This window comes from Ptiloglossa arizonensis, chromosome 11, assembly GCF_051014685.1.
Source record: "Ptiloglossa arizonensis isolate GNS036 chromosome 11, iyPtiAriz1_principal, whole genome shotgun sequence".
NCBI classification, from domain to species: domain Eukaryota; kingdom Metazoa; phylum Arthropoda; class Insecta; order Hymenoptera; family Colletidae; genus Ptiloglossa; species Ptiloglossa arizonensis.
The window spans coordinates 14,405,312-14,426,701 of record NC_135058.1 but is presented as its reverse complement, the minus strand read 5'-3'; the positions used below and the strand labels follow the sequence as shown (position 1 = coordinate 14,426,701).

At 35.6% G+C, this 21,390-nt stretch overlaps 2 protein-coding genes across 8 annotated transcripts in view; one reads left to right on the top strand and one right to left on the bottom strand.

Annotated features, from left to right (window-relative positions):
- Window positions 1-576: 576 nt before the first annotated feature.
- Window positions 577-3,728, top strand: Syx13 (syntaxin 13). Of its 2 annotated transcripts, XM_076323086.1 has the most exons (6): window positions 577-708; window positions 1,463-1,666; window positions 1,748-1,913; window positions 1,997-2,124; window positions 2,513-2,646; window positions 2,722-3,727. In XM_076323086.1, exons 2-6 carry the CDS (start codon window positions 1,464-1,466, stop codon window positions 2,895-2,897), a joined length of 807 nt encoding a protein of 268 aa, XP_076179201.1. In that variant the 5' UTR covers window positions 577-708; window position 1,463; the 3' UTR covers window positions 2,898-3,727. The 2 variants fall into 2 exon arrangements, with proteins under 2 accessions (XP_076179201.1, XP_076179202.1); XM_076323087.1 differs by lacking the exon at window positions 577-708 and having other exon boundaries at window positions 2,722-3,728.
- A 1,571-nt stretch (window positions 3,729-5,299) lies between these two features.
- The window catches only part of LOC143152697 (ankyrin repeat and BTB/POZ domain-containing protein 2), a 41,738-nt gene continuing 25,647 nt past the window's right edge, over window positions 5,300-21,390 (bottom strand). Inside the window, exons 1-14 of one of the 6 annotated variants that reach the window (XM_076323081.1) lie at window positions 18,564-20,728; window positions 13,437-13,641; window positions 13,012-13,257; window positions 12,392-12,871; window positions 11,373-11,703; window positions 10,174-10,409; window positions 9,885-10,087; window positions 9,176-9,450; window positions 8,716-9,082; window positions 7,305-7,573; window positions 7,033-7,238; window positions 6,648-6,941; window positions 6,363-6,545; window positions 5,300-6,257 (exon numbers count right to left, since the gene is read on the bottom strand). In XM_076323081.1, coding sequence (XP_076179196.1) covers window positions 6,051-6,257; window positions 6,363-6,545; window positions 6,648-6,941; window positions 7,033-7,238; window positions 7,305-7,573; window positions 8,716-9,082; window positions 9,176-9,450; window positions 9,885-10,087; window positions 10,174-10,409; window positions 11,373-11,703; window positions 12,392-12,871; window positions 13,012-13,257; window positions 13,437-13,641; window positions 18,564-19,243 — 4,182 coding nt within the window. In that variant the 5' untranslated portion in view covers window positions 19,244-20,728 and the 3' untranslated portion in view covers window positions 5,300-6,050. Of the gene's footprint in view, window positions 6,258-6,362; window positions 6,546-6,647; window positions 6,942-7,032; window positions 7,239-7,304; window positions 7,574-8,715; window positions 9,451-9,884; window positions 10,088-10,173; window positions 10,410-11,372; window positions 11,704-12,391; window positions 12,872-13,011; window positions 13,258-13,436; window positions 13,642-14,423; window positions 14,492-15,600; window positions 16,247-18,563; window positions 20,729-21,390 lie in introns of those variants that run through there. The other 5 variants (XM_076323080.1, XM_076323079.1, XM_076323083.1 and 2 more) reach the window with 5 other exon arrangements.

Below are 21,390 nucleotides of genomic sequence, written 5' to 3'. Positions count from 1 at the left end.
CAGCTGTCCAATAAAAAAAATATATTACTATTTTCGCTTCCTTTTAATAATGCAAATGCGTGAAACGTTGTCAAAATGAATTTATCGCCAGGTTTAATTTTGATTCTAGCGGTAGCAACATACAAGACGGTGTTGTAGACACATTTACATGAGTTTGCAGAAAATAATTTTGCGCTAGTTTATTGATAATTTTGGAAACTTATTCCGATTACAGATTTTGTAGGAAAAATATTAACCCCGTTCGAAGGATTACTTTTTTCTTACTTAAATTGCAATAAGATATAACAAATATCATTAGACGTTATTTTGAGTCAAGTAGTATTGACGGTACTGTAGACACAGTTAGGCTATATATTAAATCATTCGTATATTCTTATTCAATTTGAAATGTATGAATTGTACGCTATTTTATTAAAAATTTATTGTTGAAGGATACGTATATTTTTACTGTATTCGAATAAAAATATATGTTTACGAACATCAAATTTAAGCTTAAAAAATATTGGATGTCGGTAATGTAGGTGACTGTTACATGCACGGCTGTGATTACAAAGAGACTATTCTCACATGGACGGTCGAGTAGATCGTTTAGGCAACTGTCAGTTTCTAAGATTCGATACATAAAAATAGTTCTCTTGATTTTTAAATGTGAATTAATAAAGGAATTTCTATCTAGATAGTAAGAACACTTGTGATAAAACGAATCAGGTTTGTTACACAATTAGCGATGTCCGTATTCGTTTACATATAATCATCTCCATTAAATTTTATCTGTCTGAGTATACGTATTCGCTGTACACCATTAGATCTGAATGCTGAGTCAAGCTACATAGAATTGTGTAGAATGATTTAACGCGTTCAAGAAATTGTAATTTACTGTTTCACTTGTGTTATAACAATGCAACAACTTTTCCGATTTAAATGTTGTTGCATTGTTATAACAATCTCGAAAACGTACGTTTAATATCTACACACTATTTTACGAGGCTTGCAAAACCTTGCGTTTATTCACAATATCGTTATTGACATGAGATATAAAATTATAAATGTACTTTATGATACATAAGTGCACTAAGATATATTTGACTGTACGAGCGTACATTGTAAAAAACCGATTATATTTACTAATTTCTTTCATAACATTTTTTTTATTAATACATCTTAAAGGTACAAAGTAAAAATCGTGCAAATAAAAAATTGACACAGGTAATGTAAAGATATTTGCATTATATGTTGTTCTCATTACAATTTAAAAAATTATGTATAATATATAAATGTTATGTACATATATACATATCATAAAGGTTTTATAATTCCATCAAATATTTATATGTGAAATTATACATTAATATGTGAAAAAAGTATGTAGCAACATTATAAATGTGTTATTAAATTCTTCTTAGATGTTCTGTATTTTTATATAAATATAATAAATTTTAATCAAAATTACATTTATTTTTAGAATGGCTCACAGTTCTCAAACATACGGGTCCACAGATCAACGGACAGATATACCTGATGTGGGATTTAGCCCTACTGAACTTTATAGTCTCAGTGAGAATATTACCATTAACATATACACAATTAACACAAATTGGAGGAAACTTGAATATGCATACAAAAATATTGGAACCAATAAAGATAATCAGGATCTAAGGGATAAGGTGTAAGCATATAAAATAATAATTTGTAAATGTTTCATGTGTTTTATATAAACTACGCATTTATTTGCATATTTTTTGATTAGGCATGCTACACAGCTAACCACAAATCAAGTAGTAAGTCAAATAAGCAAAGATATTGCAAGACTGACGGTGCTAATGAAGAAGGGGGATAAGCAACAAAAATTGCAAATTGAAAAACTTACCACCGATTTTAAAGATGCTGTACTAAGATATTCAGAAATGCAGAAGGTACTTAATATTTCATATTTCATTTGTTACTATATTGGGTAACATTGTTACATACTTAAAAAATTCCATGATAATGTTTATAGTCAACTGTGGAAAAAATGAAGAGACATATTTTGCGTACAACTAGTATAGAACAATTTGTGGATGCAGATGATAAGGAACTGGAATGTCTGTTACAAGCTCAGGAAAATGAATACAAAGCAACACAAAGGTTTGAAAGTATACTTTGTTTTCATTTTTTATAAATATTCACATATATAAGTAGTAAAAAATGCTCTACCAACTTTCACAGTTTGTGTATAAGTAATGGGTTCAGAAACAGCTGTTGTTATGAATCTCATTAGAAATAAAATCTCAATTAGCTGTTTTCATGATATTTTTAAGGTGAACATAATTTGTAGAATTTATAGTATAAATGAAAATATGTTGAATTTTAAATTTTAGTGAAAAAATTAAATAAATATAACATATCATTAATATAGAGGAATTATAAATGTACTTGAATGTTTGTTTCATACATATCAATACAAATTCATAAATAATGTTATTGATTGCATAGAATACAATCTGTAAGTGATTGTTTTTTATGCCATATTCAGGAATCTTGAGCATGAACAAGGATTATTGTTAGAGAGGGAAAGTAGGATAGAACAGATTGAAGAAACTATTTTGGATGTGAATCAAATAATGGGTAAACTTGCAGCATTGATACACCAACAAGATGAATCAATTGGTAAGTAACTCTGTTTTCTTTTTGTGAAAATATTACAAAAGTGTCTTGATTTCTTATTATTCCATGGTATTACAGACACAATAGACAACCACATAGAAAATGTATATGGGAATGTCGAGTTGGGAGTACAAGAATTAGATAAGGGAAGTAAATACCTAAGTAAATATCGGCGAAAAGTTTTTATCTTGTTGTTATTCGCGATTATAGTCGTTGTTATATTAATTATTATTCTAGTCATTAAATTAAGTTAGCGCTCCTAATCATCGTAGGTATCGCGAGCAAATGAAAAGGGTTGTCTCAGTCTATCTTATACTGATTGTAGAAATAATATCAAGAAAAATATAATTTCGCCAGTTTCTATATTGGATACACCATGTGGGGAGAGGATAGACTTATTTTATATTTGTTTGTAAATCGATCGATACGTAGTTCGAGTGTATTATTCTTGCTTTCAAAGTTTTGGAACATTTTATACTGTTCTTATTGCATACCTATTTTTTTAAATCTTCATTCTAAAATAATCTACATTATTAAAATGGGATTAAAATGAACTATAACAAAGGCATATAGATACCTGTATTATTTGTTACAGCAGACTTATAATAGTGGCAAAAATAAATTTTTATTTTCGTTTTGAGAGACGTTTAGCACAATCTTGAATGATGTATAGCAATCATTGTCACTTTTGTTGTACCTGCAAGCTAATATTTCGCGGGAAATTGAATGGATCACTTTAATTGTATTATACATTAGTTTCTCAATAAATTGTATAGCATTATAAATGCAACAACCGTTTGAAAAACATAATGAAGTTTAAATGGAACTGTTAATGTTATTTTATAACTTCAAATTTTATGGCAACGTATATTGTTTGTTAAAAATGCATGTTAAAATTGTGTACCTTTTATTAATTAGCTACATTATAATCCACTATATTTATCACTATAAAACAGTGAGTTACAGTTATTAATTTTGAAGAGCAAACTTATTAAACTGTTCATCCTGGAACGTTTAAATTTGTTCAAAGGTTTTTATACAATATTTCATTGTATTATTTTAAGAAAATACAAATGAATGCACGAAATAATTTTCAGGAATATCAGTATATCTCAGGAATATATAGATTAAACGATATGGTACTAAATTAATCAACATAATTAATTAGTACTAGTTATAAATACTTTATATTTTTTTTTCATATGTTCTCTATTTGATTATACAAAACATTAATTTTCTATTGCATGTATTTTGTTACCAATACAAATATTATCCACAGGTTTTGCTCAATCTGTATCAAATAAATAAATGTAACATAAAGCAGTAGCTAAAAATCATTGTATGTTATGTGAATTGAATATTTCTTTCAGTATTTTGAAGTTCTTCGCATGCTGTTATTTCAAAGTAAAAAATTCTGTTCGTATTGTTAAACAATGAAAATGTCTGAAGCGTGTTATTTATTACATGCTTTGCTTATAATAATAATATTGCATAATATTGCGTATTATGTTTCTTGTTTAATTTTCCATATAAATTTGTATAAGTTGTAAACAAGCCTATGGTCATACATAAATTTTGTTATTCATTGTTTTTCACTTTAGAAATATTTAAATTCATGTATAAATAATATTAATATTTGAATTTACTATATAGCTTCTTTATTTTTTATGTTAACTATTTTAAATTCAGCATTTTTTCTTTTTCATATTGAATTTTGACTGTAAAATATATGATGTTTATGAATAATAGAATAATTTACATTTTGTATGTGTTTAAAACTTCACTTTCTTACCTCTATGTAAACACAGGTACTAAGGAAATGAATTTTATTATCTATGTTATAGGATATGAAGGATGCCTATGATAAATTTTTGACAAAACTGTCTTCAAACTTACATTTTTGCTACAGATTATATATTATTGCGATTTCTATTAGTCATGTATAAAAATCATTGAAATGGGAACATATATGAATGTATTTGAAATGATGAAAAATCTTGATTTGTGAAGCATCGAATCATCTAGATGTAAATATCTATAATTCCTATAATCACTTTTCCTAAGAATTATATTGTTTACTGTGAATTGTCTATATACCTGCTGATGCTTACAATGTTAATAACAAGAAATACAACACAGATAATTGTAAGATTGAGACAGCCGTTTTCTGAAGATCGATTTGACTCTTATAATGATTATTAGGCATTCCAAAATCTAAAAAGTCCAGTGATTACATTATCATTAAGGTTATAACTTGAATATTGTATATACACTTAACCATTGACATTCTAAATAAATCATATTATATATAATACTAATATTGTTACGTCGTTAACATATCGCGGATACCAGTAGCAATAGTTTTGTTACAACAATAACAAACTGTATGCTATTAAGTAGTATTAAGAATTATGAATTATGTTTTATTCCTTTTTCATTTTGTAATGCCTTGCACTGTTTATAAAACTTTATTATGAAACACGAGCTTAATTTATTTGAATCAAGAGAGAATAAAAACAGTAATGTGTTGTATAAAGACTTGGCAGTCATTGAATAATGTTTCTCTTTGCATGAATTTTTGTCTTTCAATTATACAGTTTTAATGAATTATCCAAGTAAATTATCCTTTGAAAAGCAAAACAATTATTGTTTAAAATTTTTATTATCACAATATTTATAATTTATTGCAATCGTGATGTACAAAGTATATTGTATTACCAGTACACGAGAACACTTTAATATTTTGTATTATCTTTTCTTTGCATTGTGCATAAATTGCTTGGCCTGTATTATATACAAAATGTATGTTCACTTGTTCGTATATATTAATAGTTTCCTATTGCAAGAAGCTTAATCCATATAGTGCATATCGTGCCGGGTATTTTATGATAATTAATATAATTTTATATTTACACAATTACTTTAAAATTTATAATGAAAACATTCATTTGTAGGGATTAAATTTCTTAATTATTACATACGTTCGAGACTCATTTACAGCAGTAATATATGAATTTCTATAGTTTAACCACTGTATAATGTACATTATGTACTATACCTTATAACTCATAGTAAATAAGTAAAAAAATACTATACAACAAAGGTTGAACAAATGCGTATTTCGTACATGTAAAAGCATAATTTTTAAGTCCTATTAAGACCAAGAATAATTGTCGCAATAAAATTGGAATAATTTGACATGAATTACGGGGAATTTATACTTAATATATTTGATAAAATGTTAAAGATAAATCATCGAATATTCAGTCTTAATTGATTTACGTTTCTTTTTTTGTAAATTACGTCACTTAAATGTACGTAAATATATTGACAATTACACGCGAAGAAAGCAAAAATGAAATGATAGTGACAATACTCTTGCATTGTATGTGATGCCTATTATATACCTAAGTTTTCATTTTATTTTGTTGTTGAGATCGTCTAGCTTTTATTCTTGCTTGTAAAGTAAGAAGGAGACCAGCAAGAACATCGTGATTCGGTAGTTTTTTCGCAAACAGTAGACGCTTAACAGAGTCGTCATATGTAAGTAAAGCGACCATATTTTGCAGTAGAAATCCTTGACAGTATTCTAGTAGCTGTGTTGCATTGTAAACCTAAAAATAATAATAAGATTCCAAAGGTTATTCAAAACGGTAAGTTGTTAAAATGATATGTCTTTTACTTCAGAAGAGGTATGAGAATTCAATAATATAGCGCACCTTTGCGTGAATATACATAGAAACAATGTTGTCGAGATCAACCATCGAAGAACACTGTGCTTCGCAATATCTAAGTAAACCATCTAATTGGAAAAAGTTTGCAGCAGCCATTAATTCCAAAACATCACTTTGATTCACCTCCAATGTGGCACATCCGCCATGATACAAAAATTCCATAACCATCTAAAAATTAAAACGAAACTTGATCTTTATCAGGAAAATTGATTTACAAAGTTTTTTGATTTTATTTAATACATACAAAAAAAAATGATAAAAGTTATATACCTGGAAAATGTGGTATCTAATATCATTAATCTGTACAATAGGGGGATTTCCCTCGCACAATTTCGAACTTAACATATTTCTAAATCTTGGAGACGATGTAACCAACACAATCTTATGGCCATAAAATACTCTGCCCTCTACTCTAAATTGTACATCGCTCAACTCCGGATTATTTACAAATTTGGGATCGATTCTAGATCCACTTGATAAAGTAGTATCTCTAATGGGTTTTATTGGTTCCCATCCAAAACACGTACAGAAAATGTCAGCAAGAAGAAGCGTCGTACCTTCCTTCTGTACACAAAATGAAAACAATATTAGATTAAAGAAATACTTTCAATTATTTCTATATAAACGAATTTTATTGATTTAAAGTGTAGCCTACCTTACTATACCTAAAGATATTAAATAATAAAGGAAGACATTCTTGTACAAATTGTGTTGAATAGTCATCTGGACACACTTGAAGAAAATCTTGAAGCAATTGATCTATCACTGAATCCAGTCTCATTTCATGGGCTGTTGCGAGACTGTGCATCCAGCAATGTAACGTCCAGCCTACTTTTAATCCACGGAGTTCCATTGTGATATCTGTGAAACAAATTTATACGGCAAAATTTTGTGTTTAAAAATACTACAAGTATCTATTTATCTTACCTAAATGGTTACTCTCAGCACTGTGATACATAGCTTCTTGTAAAGCTTTTGTCTGCACTTTATTAAAAACTGGCTCTTTGCCTTCTCTTCGATTTCCTCTTCCATCTGCAGTTTGTTGCTGTGGACTAGTACCTGCACTGCCTTCTGCAAGGATTTCTTCCAACGACAATACTTCTTTTTCTCCTCGTTTTGCAGAAAAGTTTAGAGGATGAGATAGTAACTGATGAAGACAACTCCTTTGGCCATGAGCTGTTGCTACTGATATTGCACTGTATATGAAATAGATGAATCAATTACATGTGCTTTATCCAAATTATATTAAATCATCCAATAAGTAATCTAATTGCTTTGTAGATAAAAAATCTTTGCTTTATAAAATATTACATATGCATTGAACCTACATGGGCACTATATATATTTTACAATTGTTTATAATGATTCTGTGGAAACTATTTTATAATTTTTCGCCCTACGTTTAGCAAGACATGGAAAACAAATCTCTATTTAAACTACACTGGTAGACAAAAATATAAGACATCCTGAGAATTAATGGGATAAAGGCTTAGTATTGTATTTATATTACACAATGTTACATGTAAAATAAGACCATTTATTTTTAACTAATATCTTCATAAACTAAGCAAATATTACAATAAATTTTTAATTTAAATCAAAATAATACAAATTCACTTGGACAAAATTATAAGATTATTTTTCAACATTATATGTGCACTGTAGTTAAAGAATGTTTAATAGCAAATTTTATTCTTCTCAGGTGTTTTGTCTGTTGAATCATTTTTTTACAATTTGTACTGACCCATTTAGATTATATTCTGCTACAATTTATCTAGGTTTAAGGGCTAAATTTGATGCACTTTTTACAATTGCCCTTTTGTCTATTGAACAAATGACGATTTCTCGTGAGTGAAATTTATTTAAAATTTTTTCTTTTTGCTATCAGTTACAGAATTGTTTAATAATTTGTCACGTACCATGCTTTTAACTTAATTCTCTTTCTAATTTATATTAATAAAATTACTCCAATAAAAGATTTATAAGACAATATACACAAATAAAATGTGACACAATAACTTTCTATAATAGATTAATAGCAATATCATAATTTTATCCTACCTCAATATTAAAATATCTTATTATTAGAAATTGTTTTCACATTTTCTGTTTGTTTACATTGTGGTAATATTCTAGGAACACTTCTTACATTGATCCTCCTTCTTTGTTCAATTTATATATACGTTATTGATACTTGAATGAGGTGTCTTATAATTTTGTCCACCAGTGTAGTAATTTGTACCAAGATGTATTATGCGTTTGCCCCTTTTTCGAACGGCCCTCATAAAAATTCGCAATATTTATGGGACAATCTACCTCATGAGCGCATTCTACTTGCCTGTAACAACCGCGTTGAGCGGAACCAGAATAGGAAAATGAATCTTTTATTAAAGTCGACAAGAACGGTTGTGCTCCATGGACCAAAAGTAGTGCTACCATCTCGTTGTTTCCAGACGCTGTGGCCGCTTGTAAAGGTGTAACTGTACATTTGTCTTCACTGAGCTTAGCACCACCTTCGACAGCAGCGCCTCTTTCTAACAATATTCTGGCAATGTTGCAGTGGCCTAATAATGCTGTATAAGTTAAAGCAGTCCAATGCTGAGTTTCTGCGTTGAATCCAGTTTGATTGCAGCACATGTTACTGGAAGAGTTGCTCGATGTGCCTGGCGAGCCAGAAGATGAATTTGGTGTTTGCATATTCTTTCCTGGAGATATCATTGCGGATTGTGTGACTGGACTTCTGACACTTGACACACCCAGTGATACGGGAACCTTAGAAGGTGTGTTCGCTGACTGACCGGTTAGTGGTGGTGGACTTTCGATGTTCAAGTCCGCGCCAGCATCCAGTAAAGCTAGCACAGCCGTTTCATCCCCATTGATACAAGTTATCATCAGAGCGGTGAAGCCATTGTCATTTACCGTGTTGATTTTCGTGGATGGTAAGAGGGGCATAGCTTGAGCGATTAGATCTGCGCGTCCACTAATCAACATTTTGAAGGCCATATCCATCGTGAGAAGACGAACGTACTCGGAATCGTCTATGCGCTTTGAGCATACGGCGACTTCTTCGAAGCTATAAGCATCAGGAAGCATCATTTTTGTAAATAGAATGTTTCAAACAAAAATAGTAGATATCGATACTGGTTCACACGAAATGTTAAATTGAACAGGAAGATTGCAACTGAAAATATAGTGTGCTTTACTTGACTCGAACAACTGAAATATCTCAGTTGTCTTTCATTATATAAAAATATGTTTTAAAAATAAATTATCTGTTTCAAGTAAGTAAATGTTATAGTAAACAAAACGTATCTTTTAAAGTCACCTTTTTTAAGATTTTAAATATATAAATCTGTATATGTTTTCAAATATTGTTCTCTTACTATTTAACTTATTAGTTTATGCAAATTATAGTCCGTATAAAATCAATTGGTAAGAACTTAAGCTCGGAGAGCCTCAAACATCTCAAAGATAGCATTGACTAATATAAATACTGATGTGTATTACCATATCGGTCTAACGGGACAGTCTACGCCGGGTAACAACAATCTGGCGGCTTGATTAATATCATCTTGATCTACAACGAGTCCGTGCCTGTGTTCTGCATGAGCAGTCGCGACACGCAGCCATTCGACCAGCGGAGGAAGAACAACGTACGCTCGCTCGTAAGCGAGTTCTTGTATCCCGGAACCTCGTTCGCCGTGCTCCAACTATGGGAATATTATTACGTTAGATTACGACGAAACCAGTTGTAATGGGCGAGTATAAGAGAAAAGATATGAGCAAACGATCAAACCTGCGAACACCTCATGTAATAAAATAAGGCGTTCAACGCCTTGGCAGTCAGAGGTATGGGGGAACGTCCCGCTTGGGTTACTTTCGAGATTAGATCTAACAGTTCCGACATTGATCCCACACATGTGGTAAGTAGCGACGGTTCCAACGCAGAGCCTGCTGCGTCTCTCCCGCTACGAGACGACGACGACGAGTTTAAGGAACTTACGCTGGCCCAACGAGGCATTGCGAGAGCACCTGGAAATATTTTCAATTTTTAATTTCTTATACACCATAATTAGGAATGTTGAACTTGTACTGGGCCTTGATTAGGACTGGTTCTGGGTATACATAGGGTGTCTTATTTTACTAAATCCGTGCGAATGTTGTCAATCATCGTTCTCCTGTTCTTCTTTCACCCGTTGCGCAGAGCATTTATCCAAAGCTACAACATTATGCGAGGAAAGTTGTAAGATACTATTTAAAAGGATGTCGCGACCTTTAAATGCCAGAAATGTCAACATCCAGTACAAAGAATTCATATTCAATATATAATCATAATCTCGACACCTTTCTCTTTCGTCGGATATATTATTTTTCGAAAACGAAGGTTCTATTTTTCTTTTTTTTGAATATAAAATTTAATAGAGTCATACAAGAATATATTTCCTCGGTTTTCAAGGTCACGGCAAGCTTACCTTGGTGTTCTTTTTTTTTTTAACGAATTGTTATATTTTTGTTCTAATATTAGGAAATTGTAAATAAGATTATCAAACATTTGATCAAAATTAGATTCTAAGCGTGTCATGTGATATTGAAACTCGTTAGAAGTGAAAAATGAATAAATAATTTAACATTGATTCGTTTCTGTTTAAGGTCCTTTGAACATTATGCTGTCTTTGGATACACTATTCTCAACATTGACCACGACATTACACAAACAGTAATGTGCATTCTCGTGTAAAAACGCACCAGTAATTTTGAAACGACCTTGAAAATAACTTCGAAGGTCAGTTTTTCTATCGTCGTATTCATCCCCTTCAACGGTGCAATTTTTCCCTTATTTTTCTCAACAGCAACGAAGATTTCATTATAAATGAAACACCCTATACATTCAGTACTCGGTTAAATTAGTAACTGTTTCATTAATAGGAAAATAGTTTGCGCGCTTAGTGGCTGAAACTAATTCAGATCTAGTTATCTGATATAAAACAGTTCTACCTGATGCTGTTCGGCCAGCATTAAGATGTGCGTATGGCTGTAGAAGACCCCATAAATCTCCACTATTTGCTATGGCATGCTCCAACATTGTTGCCGTCAAGGTTGTGTGCGGATCGGTCGGTATGCATTGTAACAGTATTTCTTCCAAGAGATTTTCAATTCCTGCGGTTAAATATATGGCCGCGTACTCGTGTATCATTCTTCCTAATCGCACGTCCGACATCCAACGAAGAAATCGTCCAACTGGTAATTGCAATCCTGATCGAGATGCCTTCGATTGCTTCAGTTGGTCGCCGGATACAGCAAACATTGCGGCGGCTCGTAAGCAAGCCTATAAAAGGAAGAAATTTGATGAATGTTAGCACCGGTTTTACAAGTAGTATGGGATACACATTACAAGATTTAATTCATAACTCCTGGAATGAGGTGAACAGGATCTACAATGTTTTCTTAGTGTTGTGCATGGTCAATTACAACAGTCATTTATTTCGACCTGTATGTATTTCGACGTTGAATTGCCAGCAAGGTGATTGACAACATCTCCTATTAATTTCACAATTTACATTCTTTTACTCGACGAGTTAATTTAGTAATAACTGTACAAGCGGTCTGGTAGGCTGCAATTAGACCGCTACCAGTACAATTACAGAATTTCCGTGTTACCTTTATAATTCTTCGGGAATGAAATCCTTTGGTTCGACTATAACTTTGCGTACCACGGTTATTTAAATTGTGCGCGACCTAATTTGGTACAACTTGGTGCGTTTCACTAGCTACTGTATAAACAAGTATTCAACTCTACCGGTTGAATTTTAATGTTTATTTTATACAAAGTAGTTGAAATTATGAATCGTTACCTTTCGAGTTCCACTGTACGCAAGACATGTACGATTCAGAGACACAAAGTTCAGCTTTATTGTTATATTACCGATATTGTCGCATCGGTGTTAGTTTTAACGATATCATCGCGTCGATGCAAACTACGCTCTACTGTTACTCGACGGATCCTTCCAACGTACCTTGGTACAAGAATCAGCCAAGGCTGGACAGAGCACGATTTTAAACGCGCTGTACACTTCGTGCTTGCTGCAAAGACCAACAGGCTTGGCCAGTCTCTGGGTTTCACGACCGATTCTAACCAAGGCCCTTTGAAGCAAGTAAGACAGACGCGGTATAGTCTCCATAGAGACTTGCTCCATGTGCTCCCTGGTACGACCGTTTTGCAACACGCGGAGCACGTCGTGATGCGTCCAAGGTAGTTGTTGCAGCTCCACCAGCCTATTGTGAGAGTCCACCCAGACGAATTCGTCGGCACTGGTCACGTTGGTGTTGATGGTTTCCAAGCTGGAATGCCGCATCAGCCTCCTTACAGCCGGCTCCGAGCTCTCGGAGCCGCTCAAGGAGGAGTAAGTGGACGATGACTTATGGGAACGCATCGTGAGCTGTTGGATCGCCAGTTTGATGTCTTCTAAACCGGATCCTGACCACGGCACCTGCAACTATAATATTATCGTGGATGTTATCGGGTTCTTAAATTTACTAATCAAACGAGATAGCGGGACTTTTTAATTAGTAACGTTACACGGTCGAGTGAATGGAAATGTGAACTTCTGGTTAATATGAGTTTTGAAAAAGACACCTTGGCGGGTGTAGCCCTGTGTCGGTTGCGGTTCTGTCCGGATCTACTCCTGCCATTTCTCTGGGTAACCGAAGCAGATAAACGATCGTCTTCGGGCACAGAGTTCAGTTGCTGAGGGCTGTGTGCCCTGTGGTGACGATGCGGTGGTGAACTGCTGCTCGTGTGGCCACCTGTGTCCGACATGCTCGCGTGTCCCGACGATCGATTCTCATCCGACGAGCTGTTACCGGTGCATTCTGGCCGCCTCTGGAAAAGTTATCGATGTTTTACAGCACGTTATTTGAAGATTGCTCGACAAGCAACATCCGTGACGACGATTACTGACGAAATTTCGCGCGTTTGTCGAACAGACCAAAAGCAAGGGTCACATACATCTTTTTCAACCGTACGAATCTTTTTCAATCGAACAGAAATATTAGATGTACCTGAAGGGCGCGGATTTCGTGCAAACTGAGGTGATGATGCTGTGAGTGATGAGGATGCTGAGGCGTTGGCGTTGGAGCCACGCTGTCCGTGTCCCTTTCCGCCACCATGTGAACCATATTGTGAACACCGTTTTTCGGTGAACTCTCCGCGAAGTCTTTCGAGTACGGAGGACAATATAGATCTCGTCCACTGCCACCGCCCGGTCTGCAAAAGAGAAAAATAATTTTACAGATTAACGTAACACGAACGAATACAGTGGCGTAACTCGTGTCATGTACTCGAGGATTTCGTATATTTATGTTTCAAACACTGTTCTACTCGCAAACGGTTACATTTATTGCAACAATGGAGATCGTGTAATAAATATACGAGAATAAGTATTAGATGTTCGAGAAAATGCGTATTAAATGAAGAGAAAGAAAGTATTAGATATTCGCTTGTCGTATTTCAAATTCTCTACAATCGTTTTAACAAATGCGTCACGTATTATGGGAATGAAATTTCTAGATCCAAAGCAACAAAAAAGTAACGGGCAAGTTACTTCGTTATGTGTTTTTTAATTTTTATTTTCTTATTTAACGCATAAAATATTGTACAAGAGAGCAAGGTAAAAGAACGAAGTTCGAAAAATTATTGTTTACAATCTAATCTCAAGTTTCGATGTAAACAGAGATTTTATTCAAAAACGGTTGCATGCGATGTTGAATAAATTAAAATAATAAGTTGCTGGTAATTTCTTAGGCAAGATGTAAGGTTCTATTAAATTGTTGGTAATGATAATCGTAATGGAACATCTTTATTACATTACGTATTGTATATTATTAAAGGTATTGTTGAGAGAATTTTAAATATTAGTCATGCTTTAATGTTCTAGATTAAAATAGATTCTAGTTTTTAGTGCAGATGAGTTTAAAACGTACATTCAGCAGAGAATGCACAGAAAATATCATGATACCGTTTGAGGATTAACAAAGAGAATAAAATACCCAAGTAATATCTTTGAGCTGTGGACAAAACATTTTCAGCGGCCATTGGCGTGGACGTCGCGTAAATAGAGAATACTCTCGTCTACCGAAACGTTAAACAAACGATACGCTATATCCTGTCGGGTAGGCTTCACGTTAATTGCCCACCAAATAATTCCACCGACTCGCTTTCGATTCTTCTTTTTGACCGTGCCTCGAGAAAGCGAGCACATAATAAGAAATTCGTTCCCAAGGCTCGTATTCCGTTAGGACGGCAGCTCGAGGAAAGTTATATTCCCGAGGACTCGTAATCCACGTGGAGCAGCAAAAAATTTAATCCTTTCATCGGAGATGCGCCAGATAAATATAGGGTACGACAATTTATTCAAAATATAATAATTATGCACGCGTGCGGGGTATCCCGTAATATGTAGAGCGGATTTAGCACTTGAGAACGGTAGTCGTGTAAATAGATATTCTATATGACATTTCCAAGTTTTATGTAACAGTATTTCTCTAGTTGAACTAAGTTATAGTACAACCGATTACGTTTCACTGTTTATAAACAATGCTCGCTATCTTACGTACGACCTTGTTAACTATTCTGGAATCACTGTTCCATATAGTTCTATGAATCATTTCAGTTCACTGTCTCGACAAGAGTATTACATATCAGCGTTGTAATACTTTGTGTTAGACACGATAGTAGTTAAGATGTCCCGATTGAAATTATCACACGTGACTTAAAACCGTTAGATTTTTATTTACGGAATCATCTGAAATCCATTATCCGCAGAACGCTTATCTGAGTTGAACAATGTTTCCAGCAAATTCAAGTAACACTTGTATCTGTGAAAATGATAAATTATACATTGAAATTATTTAGTTTTAATTTTACTTTTGTTTTCCCCGATGTGAAGAAAACAAAAGATTTACCGATTTAAAAGTAGAAAGAATCACCTGACTCCAATCGCGAACAAAACATAATAATGACAATGAAAAGAAATCCGAGGGATAAAATTCTCGTACTAGGATATTTAATTAAAATTTTCTATTTCATGCAAAAATTTCACTCCCGTTGTTCGAGAGATCGCTTCGGGAGATTCGAGAGTCCGTTTCAATGAAACATTCACCAGCAGGAATGTTATCTGCATTCTTAAGAAATTAATTCAGAAACCCCGGCACCTATTATTCATACCTCTCCTTAGAAACTCGATTTCTATTGTACCGTGTACAATTCTGTATTCTCGGCTGCTTAGAAACCCTCCCTATATCCAGATCGCTTAAAACTCCCCGTTATCGCGTTCAGAAATCTTTAGCGTCGTCTTAACCTAACCTAACCCGCGGCGCGTTCCGCTAATTTAGAAATTAGTTCACACCGGATATTTGAAGCTCGTCGATTCCTTAAACGTTTTCCAAACGCGGGAATAATGTTCGTGTATCGCCACTGAAAATCGCCTAGCACGCCGGTGTTTCTCGCGTATCCGTCGATTTTAAGAACGGGTCGCGGTTACATAACGCGGTGGATTGCATGCGAACGCGGTTCCAGCGTGCAAATTAACAGTAGGCGTACGAAACGTAAATGAGATTCACGTGAACGATAAAGCAACGAGGGGCGGGAGGCGCGATCGTGATCCACGTGTGGTGCCCGTGGATCTTGATCGCCCTCGCTTCTTTTGTTTCCAACGGATTCGGGACCTCGGGGACGTTCACGGGTTTCGAATTCTTTCTGGAAACGAAACGGTTGCTGCGAGGGAAATAAATTCGGACCGGAGGAAAGTATCGTGTTCCGAAAATCTACGGGCGTCGTAATTAATCGAAGAGGCTCGGTTTCCGCGTACGCGTGCCGTTACTGCGAACTCTTTTCAATCCCGCGTGCGGCGCGTTACAAAGGACTCGATTCCTGACGGTCATAGACATCGATGACGTCGATAACGGAAGGATGTACCGACACAATTAGCCACGATATGCACAACTATAGTCGATACGATTGTTCGAACGATAATTGTAAAGTGTACGAGGTTATTGTATAACCTGTCGTACGACGCGGCCGTGTTGAATGTCAGTGCAGCGCTACCATACGACTGTCGTTGTAACTCGACGTACAATTCGTGCATCAAGGTTAAGCGCATACTATTGACTTTTTCGTTGATTAAACTGTTTATTTGAATCGAGCAACGTCCATAATTTCTTACCAGTCAAGTAGGATCATACATTGGTTGTTTTTTCAAAATAATTACCACAACAAAGTTTGATGCCACGCAACAAAAACCTTTCAAAGCTCAAAAATGGTTTCGTATACCTTAGTTGCATTGCTAATCATTAAATATGAATAATTACAAAATTGGCAGAAATTGCAAAGTAAAACTTCTGTGTTTTATATAATTCTTTCGAATCGTTGTATTATAGCGATAGTTACTGTAATTAAAGGGTTCTAAAAATCGATTCGAGCTTTCTCACCGTCTATAAGAAGTGAGAAATTGGCGGGAAAAAATAAGAATAGTTTTAGCAATTATTATTGAGGTGATCCACCTTGATTGTGTCATCGAGTCCGAGAAATAGTTAACAAGCATTCACACTTTCACATACATCGGTCCATGAAAGGATGGGTAAAATTGTATTCAAATAATACGCAAGTAATAAAAACAACGTATAGAGATTTATTCGCGATGTATGTTCAATTAAATATTTAAATTTTGAGTTCAAATTCTAATTCTGATTGAACGAATACTGCATAAATGTTGTTTATTTTGTTATTAGTTGTACTGAATTATTATTTAGATAAGAATTTGTTTATCCTTGCGATCATATTGTTAAACACATCGATAAAACTGTCGATCGACAGAATTATCGATAGTATACGTCTAGTCCAGATCGCTTCGTCTATAGCGGTTATTTGGATCTCTACGAAGTAACGACTTATACGATAATTAGTGCAATAATAGTTGATTCGATTGTTTGAGCGATAATTGTGAAGTGTGTGATATTACAGTATACCTGATGACAATGATTCACGAGGAGTCAATACATTAGTTCGTGCCATCCCTTCACTTTACGGTAAGCTTCTAGTTGTCGCGCGACTGAAACGCTAGATGGCGTTACTACACCGGTGTGACGTACGCGCAGAATCATTATGACACAGATCGCATGACAGGTAAATGAAACATTCCAAACATCTAACTTCGACGCGACTAACCATGTACGTATGTGCAATGAACTACACGAATCTCTGCGAAAACATTTAAAACTTGTAACAAGTCAATAGCCGGTCTAACAAATGCTGCATTTTATATTTTACTTTTTAAACAATCTCGATCTGTACGAATGCACCGGAGTATTCGGTAGAGATGGAAACACTGTACAGCAATTTATACGAATCTCAATAACTTGATTTTATAATTCAGATTGCAATTTTTATCTGGGATCGAAACAATTATGAAACTTTTTTTATTAGGTTACGTTGAAACAGTGGAAATTGAGCTGTAATCAAAATTTTCACATTACACGTTCCGATGAGCACAGACAAGTAAGTGTTTCTAAAAATGAAAGTTCTAGTTCGAATACAATTTTCAAGATATAAAACTAAAAGTTCTCGTCCAACGAGAACAGATTCACTTAAAACGTTATGTAGACTGTTACTTTCGACAAATGTACTTTTCCGTTCGGTACTAAAACCACTCTCTCGTTGTCTCATACCTCGTATTCGAAATAAGCCCAATAATACGTTATTGTATCTTCTAAAACATATCACACTGTCAATGAAAATTGTTACAACCTACCATAAATTTAAAATCTCGTTCACTTCATAAAATGTCCCGAATAAAATTCTAAAAAATAGTTCCAATTTCCCTAGAACCTACACTAGAGCTCTAAATATCCGTTTTCGACACAATCGTTAAGGCAAAAGTCCCCACCGTGAAAGTGTCTCAAGCTACGTATCCAAAGGCGAGCTACAAAGCCGAAGAGCACTGTTTAAGAATAAAACTTGGCGAGTTTCTCCCGAATAACCGGTCAAGAATCATTCATCGTCGATTGTAGGAAACGTTCGATCAAAAGCATCGAAATTTCGCCGTACACACGGGCATTTCCATCGTTCGGCAGCGCGGTTACCACTCGTTTCTCATCGACACGGGTTAACGCAACAACACGAGCGTGATTTACCTCCTCAGGCGCCATTGCTGAACGAAGCTCCAGTCCGCCTTGAACCCGCTGCTGTCCCCCGGCAAGGACCAATAATCCTCGACCTGGCTCTCGTCCTCCTCGATCCTGAGCACATCCTCCCTGCTGGGGCTGACGTTCACGACGATCTCGTGGGTGACCTTGGGATCCTCGTTCTCCACCAGACTGACCGTCGACCGTTGTCTCTCGTTTTGCGACTTCGTCGAGCACTTGGCCTCCTCGTGATCCACCTCTCGCCTCGTCTCCGACATCCTCGACTCCTCTACAGCCACCGTTTGACTGCAGGAAGTCTCTCTGGGTTTGGCATCCCTCTGCCTCTGGTTCGTGTCCCCGAAGTAAATCACCGTCTTGTGACCGACGTCTCGGTCGGTTTTCCCCGCGTTGGCGGGCGTTGTCGTCGTCGTCATTCCTCCCGCTTCCGTTTCGCGGCTATTCTCCTCCAAGGTGTCCGCGTAGTCCTGGTCCTCCGTCTCCAGCCACTCCTTCGACGGGTTCCTCGTCGCGAAGGGCAAACCGCGACGCAGAATGAAATTGACGCCCTCGCGGCGCGCCAGGTTGCCCTCCAGGTTGTTCATAGCCATCATCCTACAGCTAGTCAGTTCACGGCACAGCCCGCAGTCGCAGTCCTTGTCGATGCATGATCCACGTTCGATCGACGGCATTTCAGCCGACGCGCGACATCTTTTTTCTTTTCTTTCTTTCTTTTTTTTATTGGTAATTTATCTTTCTCTCTCTCTCTCTCTCTCTCTCTCTCTCTCTCTCTCTCTCTCTCTGGCGAGCGCAGTGAGGAGGAGAGTGGTTGCTCAATGCTCACCGGAAACCGAGTCAGAGGTTTTTTTCGGAAAGGAGATTACGAGGTTGGTCGAGGATGTCACGAGGTACACTTTTCTTGACAATTCGCGGAAAGACGGTTCTGGCTAATCGAGTTGACCAACGATTTCGTCCGGTCGGTACGTTGGAACACTTGATGGTGTTTTGATGACCCGGTGGGGGGAGGTACGGTCACTTGGAACGTATCTTTCTTTTGGCTGGTGATATTGAAACGTATTTGGAACGTATCTTCCTTTAGGAAGATATTGCACTTATGGTCAACTTTTCAGCGATTCGAATATTTTGTAGTGTGTTTTCAGAGACACAGTAGAATCTTGCACTTCGAAAGGTCTGGATGTTTCACTGACTCGAATTTGTGAATGTTTATTTCTTTTTTCTTGTTTTTTTTTTTTTTTTTAAATTAATTTCGAGTTCGTTTTTAAGTCACACTGGTATCGATTCAGAGACGCAGGGAACGACTGAAGCGAAACGATGACGACATTTTTAGGCGAGCCGGTGTTACGGTGCTGTGATTAATTTTTTTACGCGTTTCTGTTGCATGGGAATACGTTTTTTATAGGAGCGCACGTTCTTGGTACAGTCACAGGCTTGTCGGACAATGGTAATTTAGCGTTCAGCGGTTTCTTAGTTCGTTTCTTTATTATTACGGTGCTGCGATGGGGTATATCAGCGCGAGGAAAGGTGTAATTTGAACCGTATCTCGAATGATTTTTCAGTGATTTCAGCTAGAGGGTGCGCGGCACTGCAGTAATCACGTTACTCGGTAACGTTACAGACAATTCCAGATTTGAAAAAGTGTGACCGATACTTGGCCAATTGCAACTTAGAAACGAGTTCTTCTGTTTGAGTTTTCATTTATATCGCAGTAGTCTGGTATCGTGTTAGCGTGGCGTGGTGTAATGTTTTTGGGAACGAGACGAAGTTAAAAGGTGGTTGGGTTTGTAAATTAATCATTGGAAAGGACAACGTTTTTATTTTGGTGTGCAGACAATATTTTCGAGATTGAAAGTCTTTCAGTGACTTGAACCACGACAGAAAATACCTTTCCGCGAAAACACGGACTATTTTTCGAACACTCGCAAACCTGATAGAGAAATTCAAATTTCAGAAATTGCGATTGTTTCACCGTGTTTAACTTGAAAATGTACAAACAATATTTCTAATAAAATAAGTAACAACGTTCCTACATACATTAATCAATTTCAATGTAGACGTTAAACTAAACTCGGTCCATTTTGTATAATCAATTCCAAACATCCCGACTAGTCGCGCTTCAAAGCGGTGCAAGGACTAGACTAATGCAGACTAAAACTTTTACATTTTTCAATATATCTTCACGAGAGTATTATCAATGGATCGGTGAGATTTTCCCGTAAAAAATAAGTCCAAACACGACCTTCATCGGACTACTTTTAATTATATGCAATTAAAACTAAAGAAAACTAACTTGTATAATATTTAAGAAATAATTGTCCGAATAGGGTCGTGTTTGGTTTCATTCTTACGGTGGAAATCTCGTCGATCCATTAAAAATATTCTCGTGAAGACAAAATGGAAAATGGAAAAATTTGCAGGTTGCGTTGATCATTGTTACACTGTACGCGTGTAGCTCGATGACCAGGCGCTTGTAATATGAGACTCTCTCAATGTCCCGCTCACTCGTGTTATATCTCGTTCATTCTCTTCGTCGAACGGTTCGCACGTGGCTGAGTCTGTGCATGAGATACGAAAGATCGATCTCAGGAACAAATTCGCCACTATCCCTCCTTAAGATGTCCTTTACGTGCGCGAGAATGTCACACTTTTCTGGCTAATCGAGTCGATCGATGATTTTCATTGGTGGTAAATATGTTAAAGAACTTGGTGGAGTTTTGGAGACCTACAGAAGGAGATACGTGCACATTTGGGACGTATTTTTCTTGAATAGAGATATTGAAATGTACTTTCGTTAATTTTTTAACGATTCCAACATTCCGTA

What these genes read in the sequence shown, in the direction of transcription:
- Syx13 (XM_076323087.1), top strand. Translation starts at nt 1,464, where the DNA reads ATGGCTCACAGTTCTCAAACATACGGGTCCACAGATCAACGGACAGAT. An exon ending in GAATACAAAGCAACACAAAG is followed by an intron (nt 2,125 to 2,512) that starts GTTTGAAAGTAT and finishes TGCCATATTCAG; the next exon opens with GAATCTTGAGCATGAACAAG. An exon ending in CCAACAAGATGAATCAATTG is followed by an intron (nt 2,647 to 2,721) that starts GTAAGTAACTCT and finishes ATGGTATTACAG; the next exon opens with ACACAATAGACAACCACATA.